The 11,257-nt window shown below is 26.9% G+C and overlaps 1 protein-coding gene across 3 annotated transcripts; it reads right to left on the reverse strand.

Annotated features, from left to right (window-relative positions):
• Positions 1-2,934: 2,934 nt before the first annotated feature.
• LOC140873327 (auxin-responsive protein IAA13-like) lies at positions 2,935-4,756 on the reverse strand. 3 transcript variants are annotated; one of them, XM_073276422.1, is made up of 4 exons: positions 4,498-4,755; positions 3,890-4,185; positions 3,727-3,808; positions 2,935-3,121 (listed from the first exon to the last, which is right to left on the reverse strand). In XM_073276422.1, the coding sequence occupies exons 1-4, from the start codon at positions 4,647-4,649 to the stop codon at positions 3,067-3,069; spliced, it is 585 nt and encodes a 194-aa protein (XP_073132523.1). In that variant the 5' UTR covers positions 4,650-4,755; the 3' UTR covers positions 2,935-3,066. The 3 variants fall into 3 exon arrangements, with proteins under 3 accessions (XP_073132523.1, XP_073132525.1, XP_073132526.1); XM_073276424.1 differs by having other exon boundaries at positions 3,052-3,121; positions 3,674-3,808; XM_073276425.1 differs by having other exon boundaries at positions 3,059-3,121; positions 3,761-3,808; positions 4,498-4,756.
• Between the last annotated feature and the right edge of the window lie 6,501 nt (positions 4,757-11,257).

The raw sequence follows: 11,257 nt of genomic DNA on the forward strand, positions 1-11,257 counted from the left end.
TTATTATTATTATTATTATTATTATTATTTAATAATGTATTAGTTTTCGTGCAATGACATTTCCTAATTTATTTATTTATTATTAATATTAGAATTACTAATACTAATACTTATTATATGTAATTATTATTATTATTATTATACATTAATTAATGTTGTATATATGGAGTTATTTTTTATGAAAACGAACCATTTCATTAGATATTAATTTTTATTTCTACGTGCAATCATAATTTATTATTTATTTATTATTATTATTATTATTATTAATTAATGTTGTATATATGGAGTTATTTTTTGTGAGAACAAACCATTTCATTAGATATTAATCTTTATTTCTACGTGCAATCAGATTTTATTATTATTATTATTATTATTATTATTATTATTATTATCGTCATCTATTGGTTAATATTATATGGTTTTTCGTACAATGACATTTCTTAATTTATATATTTATTATTATTAGTATATATTGCTAAAAATTATTACACTTTTATAATAGTACTAATAGATATATTTATAATATTAGACAAACAATATACAATAAAACTAATTTACATTTACTTTGTTTTTTATGAGATATATCTATACGTGATCACATATATTTATTTATTTTTATTATTAACATCACCATCATCAATTAATTAATGTTGTATGGGTTTTCATTGAAATTTCCTAACTATTATTATTATTATTATTATTATTATTATTATTATTATTATTATTATTATTATTATAAGTATTTCTAGTACTTATAATTATTATTTAATTTTGTATATATGGAGTTATTAGTATTATTAATAATTACTATATATACATAAATTAATTAATTTTGTATGAATTTTTCATTTATAATAACTTTAATATATAAAATTTGATAAAAACTTTGTATGTACCAAATTGAAGGATAATAATGTAAAAACGCAATTCAAACTCATAATAATTATTATATATACATAAATTAATAATTAATAATTAATTTTGTATGGATTTTTCATTTATAATAACTTTTACATATAAATTTTGATAAAACATTTCACATACCAAATTGAGGGATAATAATGTAAAATCTCAATTCAAACTCATACTTTTATAATAGTATTAGATTAGATTTCATTTATAATAACTTTTATATATAAATTTTGATAAAACTTTTCATATACCAAATTGAGGGATAATAATGTAAAATCACAATTCAAACTCATACTTTTATAATAGTATTATATTAGATTAGATTTAGATAGATTAGATAAAATCATAATTCAAACTCATACTTTTATAATAGTATTATATTTTGATAAAACTTTTCATATACCAAATTGAGGGATAATAATGTAAAATCACAATTCAAACTCATACTTTTATAATAGTATTAGATTAGATTTCATTTATAATAACTTTTATATATAAATTTTGATAAAACTTTTCATATACCAAATTGAGGGATAATAATGTAAAATCATAATTCAAACTCATACTTTTATATTAGAATTAGATTTCATTTATAATAACTTTTATATATAAATTTTGATAAAACTTTTCATATACCAAATTGAGGGATAATAATGTAAAATCATAATTCAAACTCATACTTTTATATTAGATATTAGATTAGATTTAGATAGATTAGATTAGATATTAGATTTCATTTATAATAACTTTTATATATAAATTTTGATAAAACTTTTCATATACCAATTTGAGGGATAATAATGTAAAATCATAATTCAAACTCATACTTTTATAATAGTATTAGATATTAGATTAGATTAGATAAAATCACAATTCAAACTCATACTTTTATAATAGTACTAGATTAGATAATAACTTTTATATATAAATTTTGATAAAACTTTTCATATACATTTTTTATGAGAACGAATCATTTCATTAGATATTAATCTTTATTTCTACGTGCAATCAGATTTTATTATTATTATTATTATTATTATTATTATTATTATTATCGTCATCTATTGGTTAATATTATATGGTTTTTCGTACAATGACATTTCTTAATTTATATATTTATTATTATTAGTATATATTACTAAAAATTATTACACTTTTATAATAGTACTAATAGATATATTTATAATATTAGACAAACAATATACAATAAAACTAATTTACATTTACTTTGTTTTTTATGAGATATATCTATACGTGATCACATTTATTTATTTATTTTTATTATTAACATCACCATCATCAATTAATTAATGTTGCATGGGTTTTCATTGAAATTTCCTAACTATTATTATTATTATTATTATTATTATTATTATTATTATTATTATTATTATTATTATTATAAGTATTTCTAATACTTATTATTATTATTTAATGTTGTATATATGGAGTTATTAGTATTATTAATAATTACTATATATACATAAATTAATTAACTTTGTATGAATTTTTCATTTATAATAACTTTAATATATAAAATTTGATAAAAAACTTTGTATGTACCAAATTGAAGGATAATAATGTAAAAACGCAATTCAAACTCATGATAATTATTATATATACATTAATTAATAATTAATAATTTATTTTGAATGGATTTTTCATTTATAATAACTTTTATATATAAATTTTGATAAAACTTTTCATATACCAAATTGAGGAATAATAATGTAAAATCATAATTCAAACTCATACTTTTATAATAGTATATTAGTATTAGATTAGATAATAACTTTTATATATAAATTTTGATAAAACTTTTCATATACCAAATTGAGGAATAATAATGTAAAATCACAATTCAAACTCATACTTTTATAATAGTATTAGATTAGATTAGATTAGATTAGATTAAGGAAGGGAAAAAATACCATATTTCCCCTTGAATTGGTGGAATTGAAATTAGAAAAAAGGGACCAGATGAACTAAAAAGATAAGGATGATTTGGTCGTCGAGATAATTAAAAAAGGGGATAAATATGTGTTTTACACGGTCTGAAATTGAAATTCAAGTTAACTTCCACAGAGTTTATAAGATATACATTACACAAGCAAGAAAACGAGATTAATATTAATTCTCCACACCCTAAAATCACAATTCCATTTTCTTAATCAATTTCAAACGTCGTACTGAATTCACCAAAGTTCTGCAAAACAAAAACAAACCGCAAGTCGTTACTATTTGCTGCAATACGTGACTACTTTTCATCAAAAAAATTTGTTTATGCTACACTGAAACGGTTACACCCAATGTATTTTTATATAAGATATCACATGGACATTTTGAATATATGCATATAAGAAAAACATGTGAAGTCCATATATATGAGAAAATTGCAAATTTAGTCCTGTATATTTGCCACTTTGTGATTTTGGTCCTCTATATTTTCACATTTTAGTTTTAGTCCTGCATGTTCTGATTTTTGGCAATTTTGGTCCTTTTTATTCAAAAATGCTTACGTGGCACTGTACACGTCAGCTCCACATCAGCATTGAATTGGTGCCAAGTCAGCCCCACGTCAGAAAAAAAGACTAAAATTGCCAAAAAAAATAAAGATAGCGGACTAAAACTGAAATCTGAATATATAAAGAACTGAAATCGCAAAGTGACAAACATCAGGACCAAAAAAGCAATTTTCTCTATATATAATTTTTTTTTTTTTGTAATTTGCAAACAACCGAGAATATATATCACAAACCTTCACTACATTAAAGTATTGGAAGAAGGGCCAAGGCTAGTATATATACTTACACCCAAGGCACATCTCTAGCTACTAGCCAATCACCTTGCTTGTCTTGATACATTAGATTATACTTGCCTACATCTTCTCCACCTGTCAAATTGGGATTGGAGGTTAATTAAAAGAATTAATTATATTGTGATGAATTTGTTTATGAGTTATGGGGTAGCTTACACTTTCCAAACATGCCAATAAGATTGAGAACAAGTGTTTGATGAGAATTGTAGAGATTTAAGTCGATTTTTCTTGCTATCCCAATCCCTTCCATTTTCACTTTCACAAACAACGAATCCGATCCACCGCCCCGGCCCCGGCCACCGCCGGCCGCGCTGTTCTTCACGCGGACACAGTTGGCCGCGGGATGACCACCATAGTAATTTTGCCGGTAATAAGTTTGATTAATCCTCCGGGAATTCACCGGCGGCCACCCGATAACAAAATGAACATCGTCCTTTGCATCATCAATTTTTCTGTTGATCCAACATACTACTAACTGATTAGGTATACGTACCTCGATTATTGGTTAATGTTGAATTTATAAATAATATATATATATATTGTTCCTCACGTACGGTTTTAAAAAAAAGTTGATTAATACTAAGTCATCTCCATAATATCTTCTATATATCATATATTATATGATCAAACCATATGCGATTCATGTCACCATAATCTAGCAGATCAAATACAAAAACATATACGTGAATTCATTGTTAAATTTCAACTGAGAAGAGCTAATTAAAGAGAACTGAATATAGACAAAGTATATATATACGTACTACCTCTTCGTTAGAAAAGACTTGCCCATATTTTTTTGTGGCTCGTCGTAAGGATATTTTCCATCGTTAGTTTCATGATAATCTTGATTTAGGTCGAAATTGAACCTCCCTTTCGCTAAGCTGCTTGAGAGTGCAAGCCCCAGTTGCAGTTCCATCTGCTTACTATCAATACACCTTCAAAAATAAGTAAGAAAAGTATAGCTAGAGAACAATAGGTTTGGGTATCTTATATATATCGCAAAAACTTCACGCCTCAATTTTGTGAGACAAGTTTCTAAATATTATTATTTTTATTTTAAATATAAATATAGTTGACGGTCTCAAAGATCGTCTCATAAGAGGCCTACTATATATATATTATTTGATCTAAATTATCATCATTAATATAATGCTACTATTTTAATAAGTACATACATAAAATTAAAATATGGTTTTTCTTAGAAAAAAGAAATAATAAAATACTATTACGCATGCCAATTAAGGTAGAATCTTTACTAAACAAGAGCAACTTAATTGAAAAAATAAAATTATTTCAAAGTAAGGAAATTAAAAAATTTTAAAATTTGATTTTAATAAATAAAATGTAGGGGGGTTGTGGTGGGGATTAATAGTGTGGAGTTGTGGGCATGCAACATTTTGCCTAGTATGTCACCATCGTTGCTAGACTTTTAGCCGACCCAATCTCTCCACTGTTCGATCCAAATTGCTCATCCTTTTCGGACCCGACAATTTCTTTTCTTAAATTTCAACCAATTTCCCTTTGCTGTGTGCTAACTCAACACCACATTCAATGCACCCCCTACTTCTAGCTGTTCATTTTCTTAATTGGGTCTCAATTTTAATTTTCTGTTTTACAACCAAAGTACTCTTGCGTTGGAAATAGACGGAGAAGATACTTAATTGGTTTTACAAGATGAGAATTAAGATATATCCATTCGTACGAGACTTTTTAGATATATATGCAAATAATGATTTTTTAGATGAATTTATATTGAATGAATTTTAAATCCAATCCACCATTCACTTGAAATAAAGGCAGTGGCGATAAATAATCACTATTCACAAATTAAATCAAATTCATTTTTTCTTTTCTCCCTCCAAATTAAATCAAATCTTTTCATTCCGGTGTAACTTTAATTTAGACTTTATAAAATTTGATGTACGCTTGGTCGATCGAGAGTTTAAAAATATCTAGTTTACTATAGATATCATGTTGTTGTTGTTATTATTATTATTATTATTATTATTATTATGAGGCTGATATTGGTCAACGAACTACGATTTCTTGTTTATTCCAGATTCCAAAGTTTTCACAAGAAATTAACAAACATTAAAATAGAAATGGTCCAACATTTGTTCGAGTTTGACTTCGAAGCGCAAGAGGATATGGAAAAAGATCAAAATGGAAAAGCATAAATAAAAATATTAAGAATGTCGCATGACAATTATAATAAACACAATATCATATTTGTGTGGCTTTTCGCTTATCAAATCCATCATTTCAATCACACTGTTGTCAAAGATCAATAATTTTAGAAACCAAATTTTTTGGTACAGGTAGTTAGGAATTAAATAACAGACATTAGTTAACGCGCTATCGGATCAAGGACATGACTACGTTGACTCCTTTTGTGCTAGTTTTTTTTTTTTTTTTTTTTTTTTTTTGGAGAACCATTTGTGATAGAATATTTTACATATGTTGTGAATTGCATATAATTTTAGCGACTCTAAAAAAAAATTAATTTTAGTGATTTTTTCATCGAGAATTTGATATGACATTAATTACATACGATGCTGGCAGTCGTTCGAAAAAATGACCGAATTGAAAAAAAATACGAATATAGTGGAGTAAAATATAAATTTAACTACATATAGAAAAACCAAAATCACAAATAGAAAAACTTATAAAATCAAAGTTGGAATATTCCCTACTTAATTATATTATCTGAAATTATATAATTAATCGATTTCATAATTAATTGATGTACATAAATAGATGGTCTATGCTTTGAAAGTAAATTTAAAAGCTAAATAAATATTAGCTTCTCGAATTTTTAAATATAAAATAAAATAATTAAGAGACAAAATAGATGCATGCATGCAATTAAGAAGAATGTCATCTTCGAGCTTGACACAGTTGTCCCTTCCGAACCAAATTAATTACCCTCAAGTTGATATCAGAAGAAGATTGAGATGGAGATCGATAGAGGAAAAAAATTCACGTGAATTGCATGTGATTTTCATTCAGAACTAAAACACATCATACATCTTTGGAATTTTGCAAAACCCCATGTATTAGTAAGTTATGTGACCATGTGTGAATGTCTCACGAATATATATTCATAAAATTATATCTATATTTAGAGTATAAAACATAATACTTTTTTCACGGATCATGTAGAATATTATGAGATCGATCTAATAAAATTGGCTCGTGAACAATCTGATAGGAGATTAACTAGCTAGTGATAAGATCTCATAAGTTGATCAATTTATGGCATGAATATATATGTGTAAAATAAAGAGTAATGCTAGATGTACACCTCGGTGTACACCTTGGTTTACACCCTTCCTTATTAATTATAAAACTTTCCTTGATCAATTAGATATTTATTTCTTATCATGGGTATTTTGCAATTAATAAGAAAAATTAAGAAAATTTTAAGTAAGGGTGTAAACCAAGGTGTACACTATAAGGTGTACATCTAGCATTTTTTTAAAATAAATAAAATATGTTCATTTATATATGTAGTCGTATTCATTAATTGAATGCAAAGACAATACTACCTTCGTGTAATTATAGCATAACCCTTCTAATTACGGCATAACCAGTCAATTATGGCATTTGAAATTACTCACCACAAAATTTTCCAATTCAATAACACCTCGGTTTCAATCTTATCTTGATTGGGACCAATGGCGTATGCACGTACACTCATCCACTAAATTAAATTCCTAAAGCTTTGGTTGTTTGCAAATATGTCGTCAGATTTGAATGTGAACCCGACATTTGTTTTCGCTTGAAATATAATCATTTCTCGAAATAATAATATGGATATTGTTTTTTTATTATTTGCGATTTTGATCTGCTATATCTAAAATTTCAGTTTCAGTCCATAAATTTTTTATTTTCTATTTTTGTCATTTTAGTACTTTTCTAACTTGGCGGTGTTGGCATATGCCGTGCAACATTAGCTCACTCTTGTGAACAAAATAACTAAAATTGTTTTTAAAAAAATAAAATATACACAACTAAAACTGATATTTGTAATATCAAATATCGAAATCGTAAAAACACAAACATATATTACCAACAAAATTAATTTTCTTGTTCTTTCCCCCTCAACCATGGATTAAAAAAAATTGAAGTGCATGGATCGGATGACGGATAGTAGAGTTGTATATATTGAATATTTTAATATACTATACACACATATTTCCAATATTTGTTTGCGTAGTTGCATATTCTTTCAAATAAGACGATACACAAAATTTTATTTAATCAATGCGCACCAATACAATGCATACATGCAAAATATGTACATTGAATATGTGGGTAGGATTTGACGATGTGGCCGTGTGAGCCAAATTAGGGGTCATTGGTCAATATAATATATATAGTAGCAATCTTTTGCTTGTAAAATTTGAGAGAGGTCCCCCATTTTTTAACGTGTGGTCATTCAAGCATGCGCATGCGTTTCATCATTTTTTTTGCATCAACTTGTGGACAAATTTTGGGAATAATTCTTACAAGATTTTGTGTATATATACTTGTAGACAAATTTTGAGAATGATTTAGATTTGGACATCACCTTTTCATTTAAGATTTCTTGTTTGAAATTATATGACATTATCACATTACCCTTTGTTAATTAGTCGCTAGCTTTAAAATTTTATAGTTTCGAGTTTATTTCGATTATGATTTTTTTTTAGTTTAATTGTTATAAAACATGTTGGAATAGATAAACGAAGTGATCACGAGCTAAGATTCTTGATCGATTTGATATAATGTATAGTTTTTATTTTTGGAAAATAGAGTGATCTCTTCGGTTTTTCTTGCAAAAATCTATGTATAATCTTTTGAAAATACAAATATAAATTTTGACACCTATCCCAAAATAAATAGAATCCCACGTACGGCCAATTAATTTAGTTTCCCTAGCTTGAAGTCCAAAATTTTGTAACGAATACCTCATTAAATTAATTTCTTATAACAATAATAAATATAAATCATTTAAAAAATTAAAAATATCTTTTTTAAAAAAAAAAAATCAAATGATTAACGACGAGGGGTTGTTTATGTGTTCTTTTTCATGGGCCTTTTTACATTCTTTCTTGGGCTCTAAAGAGGTGACCACTCTTCATTTTTATCAGCCTATAGTAGCCTTAGCAGCCCTTTTTTCTTTCTTTTTTTTTTTAATTTTTAAAATTACGTGAGGACTGTAATCGCTATTTTTTTGTACGTATTAGATAAATAGTAGGACTAACCTAGCTAGTCTATTTCTTGGATTCTCTCAAAGTCGCTCCAGCAGACAACATAAATGTTATAAATAATTATTATTTTAAGCGTACCTAAATACAAATTTACATGACCTTGATTCTCAAGTTCAACTAAAAAAAATTAATAAAATTAATTACATGTATGTTGGTCTGACTACAATTTTTTGTGACATATATGATATATGTTTTACAAAATTAATTCGTAATATAATCTGTAGTAGTTTTTATGATTTTGTGATATATATTAATTATTGATTACATATTTACACAGGTGTTTCACTCAGGTATATCTCTTATTGGAGGTTGGAGGACTTCCGGTGGAATTTTTGTGGAATATTTGAAGCATATAATTGTAATCCAAAAAATATAACAACACGTAACGAGATCAAATTGCAAATCATTTATATATATCGGAACGACGGAATCAATTGTGAGATAATTAATGATCTAATTGGGAAACAGCATAAAACAAGTCTGAATTTATTCTTAGTCATACGTTTTCAAGTAAATTGTCTTCTAATATGATAAGATAAAAAAAAAATAGATATTGGTTTTATTCGGGCTTTAAAAATGTTTAACTATTTATTTTTATTTTTTTTTTGACGCGGGAACCCGCAGCCGCTACCTTTCGGAGCACTCTGGGTAAACCCCGCACTAACGCAATAGCCTGAAAACTACGCTAGTCAGGTGAACCACACTAGGCAAGCCCTGTGACAGACTAATCCAAGAAGGTGTTGACAGAGAGAATCGAACTCCTGACCTATGGCCAAGAGTTCACCTACTCACACCAACTTGGACACCCTCTTGAGGGCATGTTTAACTATTTATTTCTCTAAAAACAATGAATAGCTGCAGGGTCTTGTTTGGGGGTAAATAAACAGTACTGTCTCATTTTATTTATTGTTGCAACTTGCAAGTGTTCCTGTTTATTTTTATTTTTTATTGTAAGTTGAAAATACATTTTTGCATATTCTTAAACTCAAAACATTTTATGAAATTTATATGGTAATATTCATTAAAAAAATAAAAACATTAATAATAATTTATTTTCCTTGAGGCTTCAAGAATTGTTTTTGGTCTTACTCTTAAGCCAAAACTGCGCTTCATTAATACACTTGTACAAAAAAATTACTCTTCAATACTTATATTTCAGTACTCTTAACACAAGGAAAAAAAAAAAAAAAAACTCTTATAGACTCATACAAGTTAAACGTCAGCGGTGTTGGCTCGTAATATACTATTTGGTGCGTCGTACGTATCATAAGATGCTTAAAAGAACGTGGATTTGTAACCATAATGATAAAAAAAAAAAAAAAAAAAAAATATTGAACAGACACAAGCATCACATATATATAGGTAATTCATGCAGTGTGATGAATTATTGGATGTTGTTGGATGTATGAACCGATTGAGAAATCATTAATGATCATCTTATGGACGACATATACGTACGACCCGAGCAGTAGCACCCATTAACTCAATGATCATATCCCACTCCAATATTGAAAGTAGTCATCGATCGGGGCTGTAATGTCACACAAAAGGCTTGACAATCCATAAAGCTAAGGGAGCAAACAACACAGACAAATATTGATGAAATTGTTTGATGCAAACCATTCAATATCGATCGATCGATCATTGGGATATATTATTGGTAGCATGTGCAGCAGTAGAATACATTGGGTTCTCTCCAACACAACCCATCCATTTTCGTCCCCACCATTAATCTATAAGAATATATATATATAATCAGTCACTCATTTGATTCCTTTATTTTTATTTTTTTTGGTTCACAACATGAACGTACATATCAATCAAATCCCATGTCAAATTTAAGCATAATAATCTCGACTATAACCACTGGTTCACCTTATTTCCCTGTCAACTCGGCACAGTATTAATAATTAATTAATAATGGCTAAATATTGTTTGTCTTTATATGATATTTAATTTTGAAGTTTAATTGATTATCTGTATATATTTATATACTATATGCTTCTGTGGAGACGTAATGTGCACTCAAAAGTTAATTTTGGGTTCCATGGCCAAATGATCATGTGAAAATAACACAAAAGTCTTTGAATCGACGACACTTGCCATCTCCTGAAGAAGTGGCTTTTATTCACATTCTTCCCCTTCTTTTTCATTAAAGTGTGCTTTGAAATTTAGCGTCAGTACTCGGGAAAACAAGTGAAAAAACGACGTGACATATTTTGTTAATTCATTAATTCAACATATATAAACATAGCAAACGTAGTAATTT

The sequence above is a fragment of the Henckelia pumila genome, unplaced genomic scaffold (genome assembly GCF_033568475.1).
Source record: "Henckelia pumila isolate YLH828 unplaced genomic scaffold, ASM3356847v2 CTG_525:::fragment_3, whole genome shotgun sequence".
Classification (NCBI taxonomy): domain Eukaryota; kingdom Viridiplantae; phylum Streptophyta; class Magnoliopsida; order Lamiales; family Gesneriaceae; genus Henckelia; species Henckelia pumila.

What these genes read in the sequence shown, in the direction of transcription:
- LOC140873327 (XM_073276422.1), bottom strand. Translation starts at nt 4,649, where the DNA reads ATGGAACTGCAACTGGGGCTTGCACTCTCAAGCAGCTTAGCGAAAGGG. An exon ending in AAGTCTTTTCTAACGAAGAG is followed by an intron (nt 4,186 to 4,497) that starts GTAGTACGTATA and finishes TTGGATCAACAG; the next exon opens with AAAAATTGATGATGCAAAGG. An exon ending in TATTGGCATGTTTGGAAAGT is followed by an intron (nt 3,809 to 3,889) that starts GTAAGCTACCCC and finishes CCAATTTGACAG; the next exon opens with GTGGAGAAGATGTAGGCAAG.